Raw genomic sequence first — 23,491 nt, 5'->3', positions numbered from 1 at the left:
TGGAAAAGCTCTGACCGCTGTGAGCCTCCAATCGCTTTCTTCCGCTGCTCCTTGGTTCTAAAATAGAGATGGACCACTCACTGAGCCAGTCTGCCGGGGATCTATATCATGAGATCCCTGTTGGTGGACTGGTTTCCGGCGAGGTCCCCACTGTCTGCCATGCAGCCTCCTGGCTGGAACACCACCAGTCCGGAAATCGCATTGCGTCACACTGGGTGGGCTACAGAACGGATGACAAGTCACCATGTGGCTCTAGCATTTACAGCAGTCTGCAGGGTTCACGTCCCATGCAGGACCGACGTGCCCCGCCATGCATACTTGGACGCAGTAATGCTCTCTTCGTGGACTGGAGGAGACGCCTGAGCTTTTGTGGCGTTTCTTCAGTGTCTTGAAATTCATCCAGGACCCGCAACCCGGTGTCCAGGGGACGGACGGGGCCAAGGCTCTCGAACTTGCTGCCGGTCCCTCAATGTGTACGGGTGCCGGCGGTTTGTGTAAATAGGCCGTTGGGAGTAGTTAATCAGATGGATCAGCGAAATACCAAATCCTAACCGCATCCCGGACCCTATGGATGACTTGCACTTATGAGTGACCAACCTCAAAACACATCCAGACGTCATTCTTGCAGTTTGTCCAGGACGGCACCGTTCAGTGACTCCGGGTTCGAAACATGAGTAAGCTCACGGGATACACGGAATTCTTGACCGTCATCATCCGCTGCCTCGATGAGAACCCCCCAGCTCCAGACATCGGCGACTTCAACATCTACACTGGGCCAGTATCGCTGCCTCTCAACGGCATCGCGACATCGACCGTCATCCAGTCGTTCTATGAAGCACGCCACCAGGCCATTCGAAGCAGCTGCCTGACTGCCGAGCGCAAGACTCTATGGTCGAAATTCGCGAGAGAAGTTGTCCTCGCTTACGCAGCAGTTTCATCACCGCCCCAGAGAACCGTCCCAGCCAAGTTTTTACAGAAGCCAATCCAACACATCCTTGATGCACTGGCAACTATCATGGAGTTGAGGAACCACGACGCACGATCCCCTGTTCGCATCGTGGAGTTGATACCGTATGATAGCGAGCAGGATAATGCCAAGGCGGAAGACTATTGGCGAGAAGTCAAGCTTGAAAGTCTACGGCCATGCCTTCAACTGGCTATTCGTCTTCTGGAGGTGATGATGCCCGATCGGATCGACTTCTGGGAGGAATACCGGGAAACATTGGCCAGCACAGAGTGGAAGGACACATTCATCAACGACTCCCCGGAATCGCGCAGGCTTACCCTCATGGGACCATCTGATCGTGCCGAACTTCGTGCACAGCTGCTCGCTGCGCGGAGGTGAGTGGCGCCTCTCTAGACAACTCGACATTGCCGGCTTCGATCCACCCCCAAAAGTACCATACATGCCTACTAAACTTCGGCATTGCAGCGATGTTCCACAGGGATGACGCAGTCTAGTCTCTCTGAGCGGGGCGATCACACACGATGGAACCAGTCGCGATTTTGCCGAGGAATGTGCAACAAAGCGAGCCAGCTCCTCCACGAGTTCCTGAGCGGAGTGTGGAAATAGCGCTCGCAACCTCGACTAGACACTAAGAACTGCGAACCCTCAGCTCTTCGTCTTGAAAAATCTGTCGGTCCTGCATAAATAGTCGAGAACAATAATCCAACTCCTTGCTGAACTTCACCCCTCTGAGCTTCGGTGTGACTGTGAAATATAGCAAGGCTGACCCTTAACAACAGTGCGCTGGCGGCTCGAGGGTGTGTACTTTTCACGCATTAAGACGAGAATTTGATGAAAGGTCAAATAGATATCTTCAGCAAGTTCTGAAGCCAGAGGTAGCTCCGGCGGGGCAAAGACATCGGCATGGCAAGACCGCGGAGCGGAAGGGGCGTATTGCAGTGGCTCACGGCGGCCGCGCAGTCTGAAAAAGCAATCCGGAGACAAAGCCGGTTCGTGCCACCTAACAAGGCCATTGTCTAGCCCTGGTCTGTGTTTTGATTGAATGCCACACACACATCCTCTGGCGTTTGCTTGTGATTCCCAAGGAGGGCTCCAAGTACCGTCCAACCGTAGCTTCAACCACGACCCCTCCCTGTGCGTTTCAGTGAGAGCTGTTGCGTACTGTGGATAGGAGCCTGTGGATATCTGCACTGTATCGTGATGGGTGGTATGCTGTGCCGAAGGTCTAGCTGCCCTGCTATTGGCTTTGCCAGTATAGCGTCATGCTGGCACAGGGACGGTTCCTGGTGCTGGCTCCGCCACAATAGATCAGCCGCAGGAGAGTCTCAAGTGGAACTTGCAAGGTCGTCGTGGAAGCCTGGCTTGTGCTAGTGCAGCGAGTCCTCGGCAGAAAGGGTGTCTGGTGCGGAACAGACAGAAGGCTGTTTGGACTGCATCCACGGGACCGTGGTGGACCTTCTTATACTTGACGGAATGAAACCGGTGAGAAATCACTGCCAAGCCATAGCCAACGATTGTCGAGGGATGGCCCCGGCACTGTTACACTTGTCCGCTCGGCTGGCCAATCTTGGTGTACTCAGTGGTTGGGCCAGCTTGACCAACGAAGGGATGGCTGCACGTGAGCAGTTACCGACAGATCAGCTGCAGCCACCATGACATTGTGTGTGTGTCGCCGGTCCTGTGCCGATGTCTCTAACATTTGACTGCAGGTCCCCTAAGTCGGCGGGATAGTTCCGGTACTTCTCCTGTCCTAAAATGTGAGCCGATCGGCCGCGCAGGAAACGGTACTGGGCCTTCTAACCATGGGTAGGAAGGGCGATAGGAAAGCACCCGAACCTATCGCTAGATGATGCTTTTGCTTCTTCTGTTACAGACTGCGCTACCGAATTCAATCCATGTCGGGCAGGGTTACTGTTGAGCGGTGATGGCACACAGAGAAGGGAGGGGAGGGGGTTGGGAACTGCACAAAGCCCACGAGAAGTCCAAGGAAGATGGCATGCATGGAACGCTTGCAAATGCTGGGTTATTTGTGAACGGCGGCGACCTGGAGCATCGTTGCCGATTGGAAGAATGCAGGGTTAGTGGATCCGCTCCTGCCAGGTTCCCCGTGTGGACCCTTGCACCGAAAACGATAGCCTTCCCTTCTGCCCTCTCCCACCCGCGATGGGCAGACCAGCCCACATCTTCTCACCATCAACGCAGCCTCTGCACCTGCACATGCGCCCACAATGTGGTCCTTCGGCACCACCATGACCATGGCGGACGACAAGCCGCCTGGCAATGGCCCTTCCGCTGCACCCTCGGCTCAAGCCACGCCTGTTCCGACGCAGCAGCCTTCCCCCCGGACCGACAAACCCGAAAACACAGTGGCACAGCTTCCTCCACGAACCAAGTCCCCGTTCTTCTCGCAGCGGTCACTGTCCCAGCTTGGGCTCTTCGCGGCGGGCGCTTCTTTCCTGGCGCTCTCCACCCTCATCACCCGACGCGCGGTCTCCAGGAAGCTCCGCATAACCAGGCCGCACTTTTACACCCAGAGCAACCGTCCTGTGGACAAGGTCGACTCTGATGGCTCTCTGATCGCAGTCGAGGCCCTTGGCCTTGCCACCTTGAACGTCGTGGGCTTCGGAATCATGCTGACTGGTGGTATCGCCTGGGGCTTCGATATCTCGGGCATCGACGACCTACGAAGCATGGCACGCAGACAGTTCGGGCCAGCTGGTGGCCGGACTGACGAGGAAGCGGAACGAGAAGTCGAAGAATGGGTGGCCAAAGTGCTACTTCGGAAAGACCAGAAAGAGCAGGAGTCGAACAAAACAGGCCCATCCACAGAAAACAAATCTCAATGATTGTCTACCAACTGAACACAACTTGTCTCCAGCAGGGGCAATCCCCAGCAAGGCCTGAAACTCGTTCTCGCCAGGCAAGCAACGGCCCTCCGGCAACACAGCAAGCCAGGCACCGCAAACAAGTATGCTTGGGGGCATGGGCACTTCACTCCACACGCAGCAATATTCGCCGCCAACAAGAGCTTGCCTTCGTGTCCACCGTGAAGAACGACGCCTGCCGACGACTGGTAAAGTTTCTACAGTCGCTCCTGATCAGGTATGCCGGTGGTACTCCAAGTCCCGGCCATCATGCGGATTGTTGTGATGTCATCAGCATTGAAACGGAATACATGGAGGAAATATCTAGAAGTGTTGCAATGAAGACCATGACGCAAACGTCGTCGTCCAGCTTTGTCGCGAGTTTATGCAACCTTGATGCACACCCATCAGAGCTCTTGACTTCTGCCCGGAATGCGGAGCTTGATTGTGTGTCAGTTCCAGCTGAGCGAGTCCACAATCTTGTGACGAGAATACCAGTACTGCAAGACACCCGACCAAACCCTTGGAGATAGAGTTGGGCACTCAGCACAGTACAAGTTTTGTAAAATATAGTTGACGCCCACACAGGCTACGCCACCCACTCCTTAGGCATGTATGCTAGCCGGGACGACCAAAAATGCTGCTCGAGTCGGTTCGTACCATTCGCCGTATACTTGCTTTTTCTGGACTTCGACAGCGACGACTCCTTGCAGAAGCCAGGGCAAGAGAATTGATGATGGCGGCCTCATATTTTGCAACCTGAACCCCTTGCTTGTTTTTTTGACGACGTTGCTAAACAATGGCATGCATAAAGCCTTCCACTGGTCGCTCTTTGGGCGAGGCTTTCATCCCTTAGCTGGCGATACTTCTTCTGGCAACCGCCTTTTTCTCTCTCCCCAGCTTCTGTTACAGAATATGGCAATCTACCACATTTCTGTTCGCGACTACTTCTGGCCTGCTGGTAATGTTATGGTTCAATGTCCTGCACGGAACCTGAGTGCCACTTCCAGCCCTCCAATAATACGACCGTTGGCGGGGGTGAACAAGGGCGAGCCAAGATTTCTTGACAGCGCGGGTAGCCTCGAAGACCGCCATGACTCAAGACCATATTTGACGGAAGCCCATGGAGTACTCGTCCCAGCAGACTCGGCTTTGGATCGAGTGCCCATTTGGGTCCCGTTCCGACAACAGCCAGCGAGACAGAACGACCCGCCCGTCAAGAAACACGACCGAACGCCGCTTCAAGCAACCCCCGTCGAGACTCTGTTGGCGGCAGACCTCACAACGTCAACACAACTTCAAGTGCCTATGGACCAGATCTGCTGGGTCCCCACCCGAGAAGCATCAGATGGCCGGATATGTACAATCATTGCAAGCCAGTTGACCGTCGGGCGCAAGAATATGTCTCATGTGCTCTTGCAGTCTATCGAATCACCCGCATCCGCCAAGTTTGCATTGCTCTCCACGCAGGAGCTGTCCGAGTTCTCAGAAATCGACAACAATCGCAAGCAGCAACTCTTTGAGGTTCATCTGATGATGGTGCTGAGGGGAAAGCGATCCTTGTCTCCACCCCTCAAGAATGCCCTCCGGCTTGTTTTATGCTCCCATCCACGGGCCGCGGCCAAGCGACTATTCTGGGACGCACTGGATGACACGACGAAGACGTCGAAATACCTGGGATCGGAGACTAGCGATGACACCTTTTGGGACGAGCTCGATAGTGACCACGAGTCCGTGTTCAACAGCCCCGGAAGTTCCGTAGCAGTTGCTCCGTCCCTCGTGAGTATTGGCCCCTGAATACTCATGTCCCCACGGCTTCGTCTCCAGACACTCAGGGTTTTTCCAGACTAATCATCACGTCTCATGGCAGCCTCCTTGCAAATGTGCCTTTCCGCTCCTTTGTCCAACTGCGGATGATCCCTACCCCCAACATCGACACATACTCAACCATGAGTGCTATGGCGGCGCCCAGCATATAGACCATTGCGTTTTTGCCAACCACTCCCCGACAGTATGCGTCATCCCATGGCCTCAACATCGTCATTGCTCCGTCCGTCCACTGGCGAGATTTGTGCAGACTCCCTGCTCAGTCGCATCGAAGTCCGGCCTTGCCGACAATCTTGGTACTGACGTCCCGGTCGACCACGCACGGCAGAATAGATCGCCGGCTCACACCAGCGATGCAGCAATCGACTATGGCTGTTACAGGGGAATCACTTACAGTTTCGACAACACTCCTCCAGCTAACGTATGGGAGGAGACGTGGATACTAGATGAGAACTTGTTTTTTGAGGCTGCGTCAAGCCTCAAGGCAATGCCACTGTGCAGCCGGGTCATCTCTGATACGGATGACGAGTTCCTTGCAGCTCTGGCCGAGGGGACGCTGCCAGATACAGATGTTTCAGCACGCCATAACAACCTGCGGTATCATATATTTGGCAACGATGGACGCTTTTCACCAGTTCCGCCAGATCTATGCTTGTAGTATAGCCAACAACAATACAGAAGAGGCATCCCTCGAGATTGCGACAGCAGGCTTCTCTTTCGCTACTATGAGGCTTGCGCTCCAGATCGGGCAGAGTTCAAAAAGCAGCGCGCCAATTTCATTTCTCCAGCAGACCACTGCAAGCACCTTCGCGATGAGGGTACCAACTCGGCTGATGTGTTTGGGCGCCTCCCAAGTCCTCTTGGATGAGGGCCGGCACGGCTCGTACCGGCGACCCTGGAGTCAAGCGGAATAGTTTCCGGTGGTCCTCATGGCCACAAGCCACGTCGTGATAGCTTGCAAATCGCTCCCTTGCCTCGATTCCACACCAGAGACTTGGCAGTCCAGGTTAAAATCAAGCGTTGCGCATTTTCGAGACAAGCATGCAGAATGGACCCCGCCCAACTGCGCAATCGCCAAGAAAGAAAAGCAAAAGAAGAAAAAGCAACGTCCCCAAATCAGCAGAGACCACTCGTCACAAGCGGGGCCCTGCCACAAGATCAACATCGGGAGCAGTCAGCTGTGGTCCCTTGTCTCTGTTCAGCGGGTCTTCCAGTCGTGTTATGCCGTCATGAACATGCCGCGATGGGAACATGACACGATGGGGGTCGGAGAATGCCTAGCGGACGGCACATAGACGAGACATCAATGTTGGGCTCGGAATGCTCCCTGGCATCCTCCTTGCGTCCGCACCGGGCCTCTTCCCGGCCAGTCTGGTTGGCTGATGCTTGGGAACAAAGATGCATCCGAGACAGAACCCGAGGGCGCAGCATCGCGGACTCGGACCTATCTCCGTTGGCGCATCTCCACAACGGCCCTCACCTCACCCTTCACGCCCAGTCTCGTGGGCCAGCTGAACAAGCACTTTGGCGCTGGGACACATGCCCCGTTGACTGTAATGTCCCAGCCTGATATTTCATTGCCGTGAGTAGCGCAAGGGACCGCCCACCACGGCAAAGCGGCACATTTGGAGCCGGATAGTTGGGGCCCCAAGGGATGTCTCACTGCCGGTGCAAAACGTGCTAAAGGTTGGGTGATGCGGCTGAACCCTAAGCTGGTGAAGAAAAAGAATCACTGGCAAAGACGTCCTAACAGCAACGATGGGATGGTACTCTGGTGTAGACTACGTGACAATCATCTCTTGTCTTCTGAGCATGTCTTGCATGTTGGGCGGCGACGAGAGTTCGACTTCATGACACCACACGTAGGCAAGCATTGCCGTACAGAGCAGCAAATAGGGACGACACCTCATTCCCAGAGAAAACAAAGACCACCAAGTACTTCATGCTCCGGCATGATGCAACTCTCTCCCCTTGCAGATGTGCATGATGAATCCCTTCACCGTATTTGGTCATGCCAACGGAAACAATGGTGCAAGTTGCGAGGCCCATCACTTTCCGTGAAAAGCAAACTACCCAGCCAAGCATGCCACGATTCGGAACTGTTGGTCCACACAACAAGGCACGAATCGGCCTGATGGCTCCCGCCACTCCCCGCTTCGTTTCGTCGCAGAGGACGAATGGCCTATTCGCCTCTCCTGCTATTGCTTTGCTTTCCTTCCTACTGCACGATGACCCCCGTTTCAGGACTGCAGAGATCGTCACTGTCCGTGTTGCCATCAGTAAAGACCATCCCCCCCGCGGGAGGGGCGAGACGAATCTGGACAGTTTTGCAGTTGTATCTTTTTCCCAACACGGCAGAGTGCCATCAAGGTCGTGGGGCTTATTTGATATAACGACCCACGTTGGGCCGTCAAGAGTGCAGCAAGTGTGGATAGAGCGCGGCAAGACATAGTCTACTTGCCACCAATCACGGATGACTGCATGTCTTTTAGTTGGTTTTCTATCGCTTGTAATGTCGTTTGTGTCGTGTCGGGCGTCAATGGGGATCCAGATAAAAAACAAAGCGACTGGCCCAGGACTCCGGTCCGAGGCAAAGGTGGCTGGCTATGCGTTGCTCCGTGGGGATTTTGATGTCCCTTCCTTTGTCGTGGACATGTACACCTAGAACGGACCTTGGGTAGTTCCTGCTTACGCTTGTCGTTCGTGGGAAAATTTCACGGCTCGATGTGGAGGACAAAGAAAAAAGGTCGGTCATCTGTAAGAGTCCCCTGTCATACCTAGTCTTCTGGACCGTGTGGACGCATCACAGTCAGAGAGAAACAGAACAAGACAGGGCGTGTTGGGCGAATTTGGGAAATAACCCGTTGTTGTGATGATGTAGAATGTGTCGAACCAGAACACGGGCCGGAAACAACGTATACGCAGACAGTGTTCAACAGGATTGAAGATTCATTCATTGTCTGACACGAACAGTGCCAGCCATGATCATGTGCATTGATAACCTATCATGTACCAGCTATCTAGGCTGATGCGGCCGCTCGTGCAGGTGACTGGCACAGTGAGCGAGAGGGCGCCCTCCGCCTGCACCCTGACTAACATTATCTATTTATGGCAGAGCTGTCTGCCTTGGTCCAAACCATGTGACGTGATTGAACGTGGCACATGCATATTTGAAGACTCTCCAATCCACGGGCACATACCCATTTTCTTTCTGAATGTGGATGCCTCGTCGAGAGTAAGAGGAGCGTGTTGCAATCAGATTCCAAAAAGAGCCGTTGTCCAGACTATAACGAGACATGAATCTCGAGTCCTGATCTAGGCTCTTTTGTCACCCCGAATTGTCGCCTTGATACTTCCGCGTCCGTTGGTGGCGGGGCGTGTCCTCTCTGACATGTCGTGACAATCTTCCGTGGTCAAAGGCGCCTGCCCTGATGATTGAGCCACGCCAATCGTGCGAACGCTAGGTCTTGAGCTTCGCGCGAGTCCTTCTACCATATCGTCTTGAAGGGCTCGAGGCGCTGACCTTTATTGATCGAGAGGGGCTGCAACACCGCGCGCGCGTGTGCTGCGTTTCAGGCCCCAGGAGAGCGGCGTGGCGAGACAAGATGGCAATGTCCTAACTTGTGGGATGCCCCCTTGCCCATAGGCGGTTGTGGAAGCGTGACTGGATATGTACCTCGAGACAACGACTGCCTCATTTCGCGCTTTTCCCTTCCTTTGACTTCTTCTTGTCCTTATTCTTCTTGCTCTTCTTCGACTTCTTGGCGGCTGGCTCGCTCTCGGCCTTGCTATCCTCGGCACCCTCCTCGCCGGATGCCTCGGTGGACTGCAGCGGATCGCCGGCTTTGCGCTTCTCGCCCTTCTGCTGCCGCGCCTGGAGAGCGGCCTTGGCCCGCTCCTTTGCAATCATCTCTGTGAGCTGGGTGTTTACCTCGCTGTTGTCGGCCAGGTCTGCCCTGATGAAGCGGATCGCCGCTTGCTTGTCGAGCTTCATGTCTGGCTTTTGTGGCGGGTTCTCAATGTTCTTGATCTTCTCAAAGTACTGGCGGACACGCGTGAGCTCCTTGAACACAGGATGTTCCTTTGCGTCTACGCTGTTGAGCCGCAGGGCAGCTGGTGATTACGGTCAGACTTTCGTTGGTCTTTCATTACAAAGTGTGGGAAATGAGAACTCACAAAAGAGCATTGACTCGATTGAGTATGTGGCAAGTACGTAGAGCTTGGCCTTGTCTAAGAGAGGCAGCTTGGCCGCGACGTCTGCTAGGCTGCCAAGTAGAGGTTCGAGGACATCCTCGAGGTCGTCAATCTCGCCATCCAGCTGCTCCAGCTGAGGCAGGATGTCTGCAACGTCTGCCATCGTCGCGTCAAGGGAGCTGCTGGTATGTGGTTGGCGTTCGGTAGATGGTTTTGCTGAACTAGTAGTGTCTCTGCACAGCTGGAGCTTTGAACGATAGAAGGCCTAACCTTAGCTGAGGAGAACGGGTTTGAATACTACGTGAACGTGTTATTCCTCAGTCTGGTCGGCGTGCTGGCTGGTCGTGAAGCAATGGGTCGGCCAAAAAGTTAGCGGTGGTCCCTGGCAGAACATGGACGCAGCACGGAGTGGAAGCACCCTGCACCCTTCCATCACAAGCTGCATGCAGTTAGCGGGTGTCTGGATCCAACCGGGGCGCGATCAAGCTGCTCGTCCAATCAGAGTACGCAGAGCTACCCGGCGGGCACCGACCCGGCTTTTGCCTGCTAAGTTGATTCGACCAAGTCTATGAGCAGCAGACGAACCTCGATGCAGGCGAGAAAATTGCCCCTGCTCTATCTACCCTTGCCGCCGCAAGCCAAAGACGAATGCTCTCGTAGTCGTGACAACGACCCTTCACCACACCACCGCAAGGACCTGACGGTAGGCCTGCGTGCACTCATCACTGCTCATCCACCAACGGCTCCCACGCCGCCACCACCTGCACTCACAACCGCCCTGCGAAAATTTGGTAACACTCGCGAATGGTACGCCACGACCAGCGAGGATCGGCCTAAGCCTTCACCTCGATCGCCAACGCCTCGACCGCCGACACGGGACATGAGATTCTTCCAATAAGAGCCAGTTCAAGCCACCCATCCTGTCTTCTCACATATATCGTCACCCGCTCTCGCGGGCTGTTTTGCGCATATCTCACAGAGCTGCGCCATGGAGCTCCGGTAGCCTCGACTCCGGCCGGGGGGCCATTAGCCTGAGATGCTGTCGAATGATTACGACGAAGCCTTCCAAGTCAGATCCAGAGAAGCCGTCTCAGCGCAAGAAACGCTTGCATGTCGACACACAATCGTCGTCGCCGGCGCTCTTCGCCCCAAACCTTTTCAGGACGCTGGGGAGCGATTATAGGGAGCAAAGGCCAGGCCTGCCGCTCTGGGGCACTCCTCCACCACCTCCAGAATTGTTGGAATCGTCGCAGGACGCCCAGAACGCTCCGAGCAAGGACGATGGCAGCCCAGAGGGGGGTTCAGCGGAGCCGTCCGATGTCGTGGACAAGGCATCGATTCCAGAGCAGGCGCCAGTCAGAGACGACACACGCCGAGGTCCAACAAGCAGAAGTGCTGCGGAGATAGCGAGTGACGTGACAGTGCCTCCAGCCGGCACGCCACCGACAGCAACTGTTCCTGCCCGAACAGCAGACCAGTCCGCAGCACCACTTTCCGACCGAATCCATCTTGGTGGTTTCAACGTCCACGCACGGTACCTGCTGCATGCCCTCGTCGGGCTCGAGGGACTGCCGCCCGTGCAAGTGCTGACACAACACCACCAGCCGTCTGTCGCGTGGGCGAAGGAGGGTCGCTCCATCAGTGTGCATGACCATCAGGGGAACCTGATCTCTGCCCGGCCATTTCCATGCCCCCAGTATGTCGGTCCGCCGAAGTCGAAACTGCGATCGCTCGGCTCCTACGGAGGCAAAGCGCCTACGATAGACAATCTCTTGGTAGCACTCGACGACTGCTCCGTGGAACCATTCATGCGCAATTTGAAGAGGTCAATCACGAATAACACGACTGTATGCCTCCTGGGGGATGGTCTTGGCATGATGGAAGACCTGAATGCTCGTGTCTTTACCGACCCGGCCAGTCGACCTCACTACATCCTGGGTCTTTCCACTCATGAAGTCTCAACACACTCTGGGACCAAGGTGTCGATCCGCCATCGATGGCACAAGCGTGGCAGTGCATTGTATCTCAGTACCCCGGTCGAGTACACGTCGAGTGTGCCATTTGACAGACTGGATTTGTCGCCGCGATCTCAGCACCTGCTCGACATTCTGTCCAGCAGCCCTGAGCTCGGAGCTCGCCGGCTTCCATGGAATCGCTTCATTCAGCGCAAGCTCCCTGGCATGATCCACTCATCCCTCGTCGATTCTATCTCGGTAATGCTGGGATGCCGCTTCAACCAGATTGCAGAAAGAAAGCATGGCCGGTCTCTCTGGAACACCATGCTCTCCGAGACGCTCCGCATCATCGCGGCGATGCCCGAGGTCGAACCCGAGGTTGCCAGGTACTTCTCTAGCCAGAAGTTCCGGCACGAACTGTGGGCGAAACTCAACCGGCAAGGCAGCACATATAGCCGATGGATCAGTCTCATCAGGGCAGGTCGGCGTCCTCCGGTGGACCACATCAACGGTTACTTTGTCCGCCGGGCTCAGGAGCTTGGCGTCAACTGCAAGCACAACACCACCGCCCTGTCAGTTGTCCAGTTCAAGTATTCTCTGCGACGGGACGAACTGTCCAGAGATGTCGGCCTAGGGTTGAAACCCTACATGGTCGATGGCGATAAGCTTGGCGGGCGAGAAAGTGGTGATCGTGACGATTTTGAGCTCGACTTGTAATGGTCTTTTTCGTTACAAGAGGTTGCCGGCGTGGCTGATTGTGGCCGTGGAATCGGCTTGTACATATATACATATATATTCCTTTGAGCAGCATTGGCTTTGTTCAGCATTTACGGGCGGGAACGCGTAGAGCGGCGTTTGACAAGGCGGTTGACGATTTCTGGCTCCTGGCATAAGGCCAATTGGCGTTTGGCATGTACTCTATAACTATACATTTGCATGATCAGAAACAAAAATTAGGATATGAGAAGAGAGCTGTAGAATTGGAACGTCCGGAGTCTAGACGTCAAGTTGTGTTTTTGAATGATGAATGCCGCTTCTGGTTTTACTGGTGAAGCCTCCCTGTTTCACCAGTAATTGTGCGTGATATCTAGATGCGACTCCCATGCATTGCAAACCTGCAAAAGTAGCAACAGACGGACTTGCCATACTGCAAAACCATAGGAAAAGGGTTGCGATGTTAGTGGGCAGCTCCAACACACCAAGGCTTGCTTTACCTACCCCGGGACCCTCACCAAGCTCCAAGCAACCCCACTTACAGCAACCACTTCTGCGCAAGGCAGTCATTCGGCCTGGCGCCCCTCCTCCTCCTCCTCCGGTTCCCTTTCCCAAGCCAACGACGTGAACACTCATAAAAGCCTGCTGCGACCTCGACGCACAAACTACGGACGCAGTCACGCGATACACACACGAATGCGCGGGCATACTTGCAAATACCCCGCAGCACACACGGCCCCAGCGAAGACGAAACTACGAACCGAAACAGACGACGTATAAACCATGGCTGACGACGAACTCGAAGCGGTACGCTTTATATTCTCTCTCTCCCTCCCTACTCTCGTGGTGGACCAAAAATATGGATGGGATGGTCAGGAAGGGCAACACGGCCGATGTTAGAAAGGCTTAAAGATTCACGACTGGCGACAACCCCCTCCAACCCCGGTTGGCGGCGGAGCCGGGCCACCATACCACGGGACACTGAGAGCTGTGAAGGCGGCACCGGGGGACATTTCTGAATATGCAGGTTTGAATACTGACTTTTTGGGGGGGAAACCTTTTCCACATCGTTCTAGATCCGCAAGGCTCGTCTCGAGCAGCTCAAGCAGCAGGGCGGAGGCGCCGGAGGAGGCGGCGGTGGTGGCAGCGGTAGCCGCGGCGGCGGCGGAAACCCGGCTGAGCAGCAGAAGCAGTACGTCCTATCTCGCATTTTCGCATTTGTAGAAAAAACGGATGCCGTGCGCCACAAAGCCCATCAGAGGGAGACGCTCGACTGAGGGTGGCCTCTCTAATTCCAAAGGAGTATAAGCTGACGAGAACCCCAAACACAGGCAAGAACAAGAAGCCCGCCAACAAATGCTCAACCAGATCCTCTTACCGGAGGCGGCCGACCGCCTGGGCCGGATCCGGCTCGTCAAGGAGTCGCGCGCGACCGACGTCGAGAACAGGCTCATCATGCTCGCGCGGACGGGCCAGCTGCGCAGCAAGGTGACCGAGGACCAGCTCAAGGACCTGCTGAGCGCGGTGGCGGACCAGGGGAGAGAGCAGCAGGAGAAGATTGTGGTCAGTCGGCGGAAGGGGTGGGATGACGATGACGACGATGACTTGTTTGATCTGTAGTAAATGGCACTGGGCAATTGTGGGAGACTCGAGTCGGAGCTGGGAATATGGAGCCGTATGAAAGGTCCCTGGAGGTCCGTCGACCAGGAAAGCAAACGACTGTGTGTGTTGTGCTGGAGCACTAATTAGTTGGCATTTTGGACAATTTCGGGAACTCGACGGAGGACTGGCCAAAAGCATGGCAAGGCGTTCTACTACTTGTACATTTATTTGTTAAGCCCGCTCATACCACGAGCAGAAACACTATGATACACAAAGGTGAATATTTACACTACTCTCGACACACAACGGAAAGACGCACAACCTAAGGGTTCCCCCAACATGGGTTTGGCTATACCTTCCTGTCGGGAGTGACGATATCAGCCCGTACAGCCTCGACCGCCGGGTTCGTGGTCGTTGCATCAACCTCCTGAGCGGTCACAGCACCCGTTGCCTGCTGCTGCTGCTGCTCCTGCTGTAACTTCCTCTGCCTGCGCTCCTCCTTTTCCCGATTCCGTATATCCCTGAGATCCGGTGGCTGCTCAATGCCCAGCCTTCTCCTCAGCTCATCCACATCCGTCTCCATCTCCTCCTCCCAGTAGACGTTGATGACCTCTTGCCCGCGCAGCCCGTTCTTGAGCGCCCAAGGCCCATATACGCGCCAGAAGCGCTTCCTCTCGGCGGGTTTCAGGGTGGTGACGCTGAAGACGCTCATGCCCGTCATCGGCAGCACCGTATTGGCAAACTCGAACGCCTTGAGGGCGACCTCGCCCTCGCGGACGACGGGGAGGCCGGTCAGGGCGTGGTAGAAGTCGTGCGACTCGCGGTAGCGCTGCATGACGTACGCGCACTCCTCGTCGTCAATGTACCGGACCGAGGTGCGCGTGTCTGGGGACACCCCTTCGCGGTCGAGCCAGGCGACGTAGGTGCCGCCCACGGTGTTCTTGGGCAGCGTGCGCAGGTACGGCAGGTTGAGGGACTCTGAGGTGATGCGTGGCCGGTCGCGGAGGATGCGGCGACCCGTGGGCGAGGAGAGCATTGCCCGCCGCAGGCGCTCGATAAAGTACGGGCTGGCGGTGGTCTCGCCGAAGATGGCAATCAGGTCGCCACGCCAGGGGTTGAGGAAGGACATGACGCCGGAGCCGACGGCCATGGCGGCCTTCTCGAGGCGGGTGAGCGGGACATGGCCGGGGTAATTTGGCGGAGGCCGGTTGAGGACGGAGAAGCTGCGATTCTGGTAGGGTGTCGTTGTTGTTGTTGTCCTCGCTTGACGCGATGTTCTGTGTTGACGACTCGAGATTGAGGCTGCTGGTGCTATCGAAGATACACATCGGCTTGTGCGGCTGGCGGCGCGGAGTGTGGCCGATGTCGTGGCGGGGGACTTCATTGTGGTGGCGTTGACGAGGCGGGAGACATAATCGTGCTGCGTTTCTCCTTGATGCTAGCCAGAGGGCTACTGATTACGAAGGACAGCCCGATTGCGAGCTCGTTATGGTCGAGAATACCGATCGTACGACCACGAGTCGATGACCTCAGCGCCGTCGGACCAGGCTGGTGGGCTTGATGGGCTGACTTGGCTGCTGTAGATCGCGAACCAGCTCCAGGGTGTGGATAAGATAAGGGAGGTCGAGTCCCGCCTCCAGCCGGCATGGCAGGCACTTGCATGGGCTTCACGTTCACCTGGGCAGGGCAAGTGCGCAATTGACAGCTGCGCCATTGGCCACACACCGAGGCACACTGTGCGGCCCGCTGCAACCTGAATGGCCAGGCCAGAATCTGGGGTCGAACTGCACTAATGTACACCTCTTTTCCCGCTTCCAGAAGAATCCGCATCGCCGACCTTGCCGCCTTTCACACTTCTCTACCTTCTCACAACCTCACACCACAAAACACCTCAACCACCACAAATAACCACCAACCCACACACACACACACACACACACACATCACCATGCCTCGCCAAAGATCTGCCGGCCGTCCCGCCGCCGCGCCCGCCCGCCCCAGCGTCCCCGCAAAGGCTCCCGCCCCCCAGCAGACTCGCCCGGCCACCACCTACGCTCCCCAGCATGGCGCTCCCCCAGCCGCCGCTGCTCCTCCTGCCGCGCCCGTCTCCCAGGGCCCGGGTCTCTTTGGCCAGATGGCCAGCACTGCTGCGTGAGTTTTTCTTGCCTTGTCCCCAGATCACCAGCGACAAACTCCTTTCGTAGAGGCAGACAGACATGACCAGCAAGCAACACACAAGCTAACCAGCACGTTTCCTTTTTCCCCGCGAATCAGTGGTGTAGCAGTCGGCTCCTCCATCGGCCACGCCATCGGCGGCATGTTTGGCGGCGGCTCGTCGGCCGCGCCCGTCGACAACGGCTCCTCGGTCCAGACCCAGCAGCAGCAGTACTCGCAGCAGTCCCAGCAGGACAACTGCGCCGGCGCCGCCACCAGTTTCACAAAGTGCATGGACGACAACAACGGCAACATGCAGATCTGCAACTGGTACCTCGAGCAGCTCAAGGCCTGCCAGCAGGCTGCCAAGCCTTACTAGATGAGAGAGAGGCTTCATTTTCGCTTTGGAGTGGCATCGGGGTGGAAAATAATTGAGATTTCCGGCGAGACCACAGGAAGATGAAAAAGATGAAAGCTGGGGTTCTGGTATTGGGTGGGATGGGCAAGCTTCAAATGACTCTCGTCCTTCATGACCGACAGGCTTGGGCCATTGTAATTGCCGAGTTCTGGGGGTTTCGACGATGAAGTTCAAAATTCGCAGTCTCAGATCATGAAGATTGGGACCTCCCCGAATGTGTACATTATGTCGACATCGAGAAGTATCAGCAACTACTGCACTTCTTAAAAACTTGGTCGGATGCACAAACTCCGCTCCATGTAATAAAAACTTGTATAATGACACCCACACACACTGCCCAGACGAGACCCTTCCAATAAGCAAACATGTGCTGCATCCGTCGCTGCCTCGTCCAAATTACTGTTGTATGTTCTGGGATTCGAAGCTTCGGTATTGCCATGTCCGAGCGAGGAGGACATCCCTGGCATAATCATTCCTCATCCTCGTCGTCATCACTGTCTTTCCGCGGCTCAAAGCTCAGCTGTCCTTCGTCAGTACGGTTGCCTGGCATCACAAACCGCAAGAGAAACGTTTAGCTTACCGAGTTGCCGTTATACAAGTTCGTCTCTCCACCCTCCGCCTTCTTGCCCTTCTTCCTCGTCTTGCGCTCCCTTATCTCCCCATCGTCATCATCACCACGCATTCTCGAAGATGCCGGCTCATCCGCATCAGAGTTGTTGTTCGTCGTGTCGCCCATTGCACGAGCTGCAGATGCGGCATCCCCGCCCGCGCCACCAAACAAGCTCCGCAGTATCCCCACGATGGCATGGAAGCCGGAGCCGAGGAGCATGAATATCGGCCACAGCAGCCGCCCGAGGACGTCTCCGCGCGGGTTTGCGGCATAGGCCGCCGCATAGGATACAGGTACGAGCACGAGGGTCGCGGACGGGGCGAGGCCCAGAGACTCGAGCGTCTCATCCGTCTCCTCGGGCTTGGACACGGCCTTGTTGGGCAATGGTGTCAGCACGATGCGGAACGTGTACGGGGCGTTGCCGTCGGTGCGTTCCTCGTCGATCCATGTCCGGACGTCCGTCCCGAGCTTGCTGTCGCTGGGGAACCGGGCGCGCATCGTCGAGCCGTCAAAGAGCCGGACTTGCAAATTGCAGTGCGCAGTCGACTTGCCCTTGCCGGACGAGGTCGACTCCGTGAGCCTCGTGGTCAGGGGTATCGATGCAGCCGCACTCGCAGCAGCGTCCTTGGTATCGTCCGAGGTGGCGTTGAGCAGAAGGCGGGCCTGCCGCTCCTGCGCATCCTTTTCCTTGCGCTCGCGCCTGTCGTCCTCGATGCGCTTCAGAATCCGCTGCCGGTGCTCACGGTCCTGGATCTTCTGCTGCCGCACTTCCTGCGCGTGCTTGCGCTCTGCGGGCTTGATGTTTCGCTGATTGTTTTGCTGCTGCTGCTGCTGTTGCTCCGTTGCGTCCTGTGCGCCCGCGCTACCTCCGGTGTCGTCAGATGCCTTCCGGGCTTTCGCGCGAGCCTCGCGCTCTGCTTTATCCTTGGCATCTTTCGCTTTCTTGTCTGCCTCCAGCCGCTTTGCACGCTCCGCTAGTATAGCTTGGTTCTGTGCCGCCTGTCGCTCTGCGGCTGTTGGTGCACTTGAGCTAGGCCCTGGGGCTCCCGTGCTGGCACGCAATGGACTAGCATCGCCGTACAAGTCATCATTGCCGTCCTCTTGCCGGGTCGGGGTACTGGATTGCTGAGCAGGCGCCTGTGCAGTTGAAGCTGGGGCGCCAGTCTGTGGTACTTGTGTTTGTGAAGAAGGAGCAGCTGGCGTTGAGTCCAAAGCGGTCTTCGCTCGCTGGAGGAACACTTCCTTTGTGACATTGGGCGCGATGTACTCCTTGAGCTGGCCATTACTAGGTATGACAGTTAACATCCGATTCCGGGTATGGAGACGTCCGGCACTTAGCTGTAGCCACTCGCAGAGCCTGCTGACTTACTGTATCATCACCAGTGTTGGCTTCCTGGGTATGGGAAACAGAGCCTCGAGAAAGCCAGCCTCTTCAGTGCCTGCCACCAGGCGCAACACTACGGCGCTCTGCGTGAGCTTGTCTTTGATCTGAAATCAGTTAGTGACGGGATGCGTACCAAGCGGTGCGGTGCCCTTGGAGAACAATGCTTACAGCCTCATCTGTCAGATACTCGGCCTCCCATCTTATGCTTTCTGGCTCGTCGTCTGACATAACACATGGCATGGTCAGTTGATTCTGGAGACAGGATAAAGGCGCGGAAGGTGCGCACCTGTCACGAAGCAGACAACAAGCTTCGACTGCTGTACCGCAGATTGGATTGCCTCTTGGAGGCTGCCCTCGTAGAACATGGCTTCGGCCCTGTGAAGGTGGTGAAGCTCCGAGTGCTATTGAGGGTGGGGATTATTAGACTGTGCCGGGGGGGAGCCAGCGCGGTGCTCAGGATGGGATGGCGCAAGGGATCAACACTGGTGTCGCAAGGCGATGCAAAAGACACAAGACACTGTCTGCCGGTGGGAAACAATTGTTGGCAATGTGTCAATGACGCTACATGTCCGCAAGCGATGGTGGAATGGAGAGTGCACGCTGGCGAGCGGCGTTGTCTCAGATGGACCCTCCATTGGATTGGAGTCACTGCAGCGTGGCCGGTCCAGCCGGGAGGAGCGCGAGAGTGTCAACTGTGTGCGAACTGTGTGGCGCACGTTACAGTCACAGCTGTCTTGAAGTCTTGTTTGTTGGATACCTCGAAGTAGTGAAGAGATAACTCGTGATGAACACGATTGCGGTGGGCGAGTACACAAAGTTACCCTCGGTAGATCGCATATGCTCTCATGCAGTTTCAAAGTATCTCGCGCCATCGAATGATACCCTCGATGAGGGCGGGCGTAGATCCGGTTATGTGAAGCCCAGGAAAAGCTGCCACGCCCAAGCTGTGAGTTCTCAGTGTCTGCACATGCCGTATTCTGAAATCGAGCCTGTGACAATATTGGAAGCAATAAATAAGTTGAAGTTCAGGTAGTCCTGCTCGAACCTGCCTCATATTGCGACATATGGCCATCACCTGGGCCGAACCGAACCCCCGGGGTGCTGCTATCATTACAACCTGCAGGGTTGGTTACCACTAAGCACTCGCTCGAGTCCACAAAAAGTTCCGCCCGCATGTCAGGCTCGACAGGAACAAGACGACGACAGACACGACATCTTTCCCCTCAACGTGCAAGCTGAGCCACCCCAGCACGACAGGATCCTGCGCAACCATGAACTCGAGCTGGGTCACGAGACAATTGGCCCGCCGGGTCGAAGGATCTCTCAACCAGGCCGGAGCCGCCCAGTGCAGAAACAGCTCTAGCTCGACTTCTCGATCTCGACGAACTGCAACACCACCGACCTGCGCCGCGGCCTCGAGACAACAACGACAACCGCCGCTGGCCCAACAGCAGCAGCAGCAGCAGAAACACCAGCTCAACGCCTCACCGCCCAACACCAGTCGTCGCTTCTTCTCCTACCACCACCACCCCCGCGCCAAGCAGGCCGCCGACGACCCCAACTTCAGCAGCATCCTCGACAACCCGCCGGACCTCGTGCGCACGGGGCGCCGCCACGGCCCGGGCCTCATAATCCTCGCCATCATCCCCATCACCGCGCTGGCCCTGGGGACGTGGCAGGTCCAGCGGCTCGGGTGGAAGACGGAGCTGATAGCCAAGTTCGAGGACCGGCTCGTCAGGGAACCCCTGCCCTTGCCCCCGCGCATCGACCCGGACGCCATCCACGACTTTGACTTCCGCCGGGTCGTCGCGAGGGGCAAGTTCAGGCACGACCTGGAGATGCTGGTGGGGCCGAGGATGCGCGACGGCGAGCAAGGGTTCATGGTCGTCACGCCGCTCGAGCGCGAGGGCGGCAGTGGCGGCGGGCAAGGAGGAGGAGAGACGGCGACGGTGCTCGTGAACCGCGGCTGGATCAGTAAGACGCTGCGCGACCAGCGCAATCGGCACCCCAGCGCGTTGCCGAGGGGCGAGGTCACGGTCGAGGGCCTCCTGCGCGAGCCCTGGAAGAAGAACATGTTCACGCCAGAGAACCGGCCTGACCTCAACGAGTTCTACTTCCCGGATGTCAAGCAGATGGCCGCGCTGACGGGGAGCCAGGCAGTCTGGGTTGAGCAGACCATGGGTATGTTTCTTCATCTTTTTGACGTTTCTTTTGATTTGGGCATCATGCGCTAGCAGTGTCTATGCTACTGGTTGACTCCGATAACATCTGCTGACACTTGCTCGTGATGCCTCCGACAGAACCGAGTCTGATGCAGGTCATCGACTATCAGAACAAGGGCATCCCCATTGGCAGGGCGGCCGAGGTCAACCTCCGTAATAACCACGCCCAGTACATCTTCACCTGGTAAAATTCTCCCACCCTCAGCCCTCTACGTGGCAGTGTATTGCTGCGATCCTGCCTGTGCCGATTGGGTCACAGCCACGGCTAATACAGGCATGCCCAGGTACGGTCTTGCCGTGGCGACATCCATAATGTTCTACATGGTCGTCAAGAAGCCGCCCACCGAGGTGACCCGTCGTGTCCGTCAGAACAGAGATTGGAGGTAGGCAGCCGGTCTCGTTAAACTCCAAGCAGATCATGTCGTGTGTAAAGGTGCTGTGCTGCGCTGGTGCGTCCACAACGTGCTAACGGCTCACACGATTCTGTCCGGTCTGTCCCGACCCCTGTTGTATACTATTTAGCTGAGGCATATCCGCCTTCTCATGTAACTTCCTCGTCGTCGTTTCCGCGACGATTCGCAGCGGTCTTGCGAGAGGACCTGACTGGTACAGGCACAGGCATGCGAATCTCTTGCAGGAGCTCACGCGGTAGATGCCTTTGCGCAAGCGCAAATGGGGTCATCGATGCGCGCGTCTGCCTTTGCCTGTACACGTGCTGCCTGTTAGCATATGCGACGGCTTTGTAAATAGCTTTGTAACATTACGAAGGTCTATAAAAAATGGAAGCAGAGACGGTCTCACATACCTGCGCATCAGAGTCAACATGTCGCTCTCATCAATGGTCTTGCGGCCTGCGTGCTTGGCATATGCAGCCAGGTCGTCTCCGAGCTGCTCAAAGAACCAGTCGCTCGCCTGCATAATCGCCGCCAGCGTGTCGCCGGTAATCTTGGCCTTCGAAATTCCCGCGTTCTTTGCAAAGGTCGTCGCCAGCCTCTTCACCACGCCCTGCGGCAACGAAGGGTATTCTATGCCATGCCTCGATATCTTTTTCGTCTTTTTGCCCGGCTTGAGCCTTGCTATCGGCGCCACTGTGTCGCGCTTGTACCGATCCAGCAGCTCAGCATCGCCGCGCGCGGTGGCTATGGTCTCGTCAAAGTTCGTGGTTCTCGTAATGTCGACCTCGCCCAGATCTTCGTCTATCGGGCGCGTCTGATCTTCCTCCTGCTCCTCGTTCTCATCATGATTGTCTTGCTGTTGGTCATAATCGTCATAGTCTGGCATCGGCATTGGCTCGTTGCCATCTGAAGAGTAGCCGCCATAGTCAGACCCGATGCCGAGGGGTATATCGTCATCATATGGTCCTTGGTCATCCTGTACATCAGCTACCGATTCCTCCACGCCGGCACGGACGGGTGACGACTGCAGTGGCTGCATGATGAACGTGGTCTCTTCGGCGCCAATATCCGGGATCTCGATGGGGGGGAAGTCGCTATCGCGAGCAGCGAAAAGTGTCTGTCGCCGCACATCATCATCGCGCTGGATCTCCTCTTCATCCATGACAACATTACCCGTGTCGTCATCCAGAGCGCCCACGGGCGGGAAAAAGGCCGAGTCGATGCCGATGGTGTTTTCTGCCGGGCTTTGAATCACTTCTGGGCCGGACATGGCGCTGTATCGCCGTGGATCGAACGGGCTCATCTGATCCAGCCGCGACACACGCCGTGGCGCTTCAATTGACGCAGAGGTATACTCTTCCTCCTCGAGAATACTAATCCGAGGCCTGCGCGCCTTGAAGTCGTCGTCGTCTTCATCGTCGTCATCATTGTCAATGGGCAACGACAGCCGTGGTCGCTGGATGGGGAAGTCGTCGTCGTCATCGTCATAGGCGCCTGCCAGACTGCCTAATGTGTCCCGCCGCGGCGTGGTGTCCTCTGGCGACGCAACGCTCGAGATCGATGAGGAATATCGGATGCGCTCGGTTCGTGGTCCCAACGCAATACTCAGGTTGCGAAGGATGTCGCGTGGCGTCTCCCGCTGATCACGCAGACTTCGCCGGTGGGAGCGACCGGGCGTGAAGAGAGTCCGACGCCTCTCGTCGATCTCGCGGCGAGCCGCTTGCGCATGTGGGGTATTCGCCTGGAAGTTTCGGCGCGCTGATGCTGAGAGGTATGCTGAGCCGGGCTCGATGCTGATACCCCGTCGCCTTGGAGTCGCGATGGCACGAGGGGTGTTTAACGGCGCAAGCCGATTGTTGCGGGGTGTGGGTTCAGGCTCGGGAGAGGACATGTCGGGCTGGTTGATGCGAGGTAGAACTCGCAGCAATTGCCGTCGTCTCTATGAATTGGAAGGAATGGTGGTACTCATTCGGGTGGATCGTGGTGGCCGTGAGGATTCAAGGACGTGGAGGAAGCAGCAGAGCCGGGTTCTGTTTGTTGCAATGTGTATTGCTTTCAGATGTGCATCGCCAAGATCCAAGTCGATCACGCAGATGTGTTCCGTGGTCCCCAGGCTTTCGACGGGGAAACATTCGGTTTGACACGGGATAATGCGATGCTCAAAGAGACGCGTTTCGTCACTGAT

At 56.5% G+C, this 23,491-nt stretch overlaps 10 protein-coding genes across 10 annotated transcripts; 6 read left to right on the top strand and 4 right to left on the bottom strand.

Annotated features, from left to right (window-relative positions):
- The first annotated feature begins 531 nt into the window (after positions 1-531).
- B0I36DRAFT_62041 (uncharacterized protein) lies at positions 532-1,629 on the top strand. The gene is made up of 2 exons (XM_046163104.1): positions 532-1,341; positions 1,433-1,629. Exons 1-2 carry the CDS (start codon positions 671-673, stop codon positions 1,449-1,451), a joined length of 690 nt encoding a protein of 229 aa, XP_046016246.1. The 5' UTR covers positions 532-670; the 3' UTR covers positions 1,452-1,629.
- A 1,566-nt stretch (positions 1,630-3,195) lies between these two features.
- Positions 3,196-3,813, top strand: B0I36DRAFT_358870 (uncharacterized protein; the record flags this gene model as incomplete). The annotated part of the gene is made up of 1 exon (XM_046158035.1): positions 3,196-3,813. One exon carries the CDS (start codon positions 3,196-3,198, stop codon positions 3,811-3,813), a length of 618 nt encoding a protein of 205 aa, XP_046016245.1.
- A 657-nt stretch (positions 3,814-4,470) lies between these two features.
- On the top strand, positions 4,471-5,628 carry B0I36DRAFT_402654 (uncharacterized protein; the record flags this gene model as incomplete). Its single annotated transcript, XM_046161734.1, has 1 exon — positions 4,471-5,628. A coding segment is annotated over one exon (1,158 nt), but the record flags the coding sequence as incomplete, so codon positions are not given.
- A 3,536-nt stretch (positions 5,629-9,164) lies between these two features.
- B0I36DRAFT_61996 (Sas10/Utp3/C1D family-domain-containing protein) lies at positions 9,165-10,129 on the bottom strand. Its single transcript, XM_046163103.1, has 2 exons — positions 9,835-10,129; positions 9,165-9,771 (listed from the first exon to the last, which is right to left on the bottom strand). The coding sequence occupies exons 1-2, from the start codon at positions 10,013-10,015 to the stop codon at positions 9,353-9,355; spliced, it is 600 nt and encodes a 199-aa protein (XP_046016243.1). The 5' UTR covers positions 10,016-10,129; the 3' UTR covers positions 9,165-9,352.
- A 322-nt stretch (positions 10,130-10,451) lies between these two features.
- B0I36DRAFT_313368 (uncharacterized protein) lies at positions 10,452-12,793 on the top strand. Its single transcript, XM_046152612.1, has one exon. It carries the CDS (start codon positions 10,899-10,901, stop codon positions 12,522-12,524), a length of 1,626 nt encoding a protein of 541 aa, XP_046016242.1. The 5' UTR covers positions 10,452-10,898; the 3' UTR covers positions 12,525-12,793.
- An 804-nt stretch (positions 12,794-13,597) lies between these two features.
- Positions 13,598-14,141, top strand: B0I36DRAFT_236409 (PDCD5-related protein; the record flags this gene model as incomplete). Its single annotated transcript, XM_046149462.1, has 2 exons — positions 13,598-13,658; positions 13,831-14,141. Coding segments are annotated over 2 exons (372 nt in total), but the record flags the coding sequence as incomplete, so codon positions are not given.
- A 223-nt stretch (positions 14,142-14,364) lies between these two features.
- Positions 14,365-16,674, bottom strand: B0I36DRAFT_371804 (coenzyme Q biosynthesis protein Coq4-domain-containing protein; the record flags this gene model as incomplete). Its single annotated transcript, XM_046160048.1, has 3 exons — positions 14,365-14,384; positions 14,568-15,354; positions 16,513-16,674. The coding sequence occupies 3 exons, from the start codon at positions 16,672-16,674 to the stop codon at positions 14,365-14,367; spliced, it is 969 nt and encodes a 322-aa protein (XP_046016240.1).
- A 245-nt stretch (positions 16,675-16,919) lies between these two features.
- Positions 16,920-19,277, bottom strand: B0I36DRAFT_61949 (uncharacterized protein). The gene is made up of 5 exons (XM_046163102.1): positions 18,976-19,277; positions 18,858-18,910; positions 18,675-18,793; positions 17,276-18,590; positions 16,920-17,215 (listed from the first exon to the last, which is right to left on the bottom strand). Exons 1-5 carry the CDS (start codon positions 19,052-19,054, stop codon positions 17,165-17,167), a joined length of 1,617 nt encoding a protein of 538 aa, XP_046016239.1. The 5' UTR covers positions 19,055-19,277; the 3' UTR covers positions 16,920-17,164.
- Positions 19,278-19,882: 605 nt separating this feature from the next.
- Positions 19,883-21,715, top strand: B0I36DRAFT_313361 (SURF1 family-domain-containing protein). The gene is made up of 3 exons (XM_046152611.1): positions 19,883-20,870; positions 20,990-21,095; positions 21,196-21,715. The coding sequence occupies exons 1-3, from the start codon at positions 19,961-19,963 to the stop codon at positions 21,296-21,298; spliced, it is 1,119 nt and encodes a 372-aa protein (XP_046016238.1). The 5' UTR covers positions 19,883-19,960; the 3' UTR covers positions 21,299-21,715.
- On the bottom strand, positions 21,453-23,197 carry B0I36DRAFT_345280 (centromere kinetochore component CENP-T-domain-containing protein; the record flags this gene model as incomplete). Its single annotated transcript, XM_046156343.1, has 2 exons — positions 21,453-21,567; positions 21,717-23,197. 2 exons carry the CDS (start codon positions 23,195-23,197, stop codon positions 21,453-21,455), a joined length of 1,596 nt encoding a protein of 531 aa, XP_046016237.1.
- Between the last annotated feature and the right edge of the window lie 294 nt (positions 23,198-23,491).

The sequence above is a fragment of the Microdochium trichocladiopsis genome (assembly GCF_020744255.1).
Source record: "Microdochium trichocladiopsis strain MPI-CAGE-CH-0230 chromosome Unknown B0I36scaffold_2, whole genome shotgun sequence".
Classification (NCBI taxonomy): Eukaryota; Fungi; Ascomycota; class Sordariomycetes; order Xylariales; family Microdochiaceae; genus Microdochium; species Microdochium trichocladiopsis.
The sequence above is the reverse complement of the archived record's forward strand: the minus strand, read 5'-3'. Positions and strand labels throughout refer to the sequence as shown.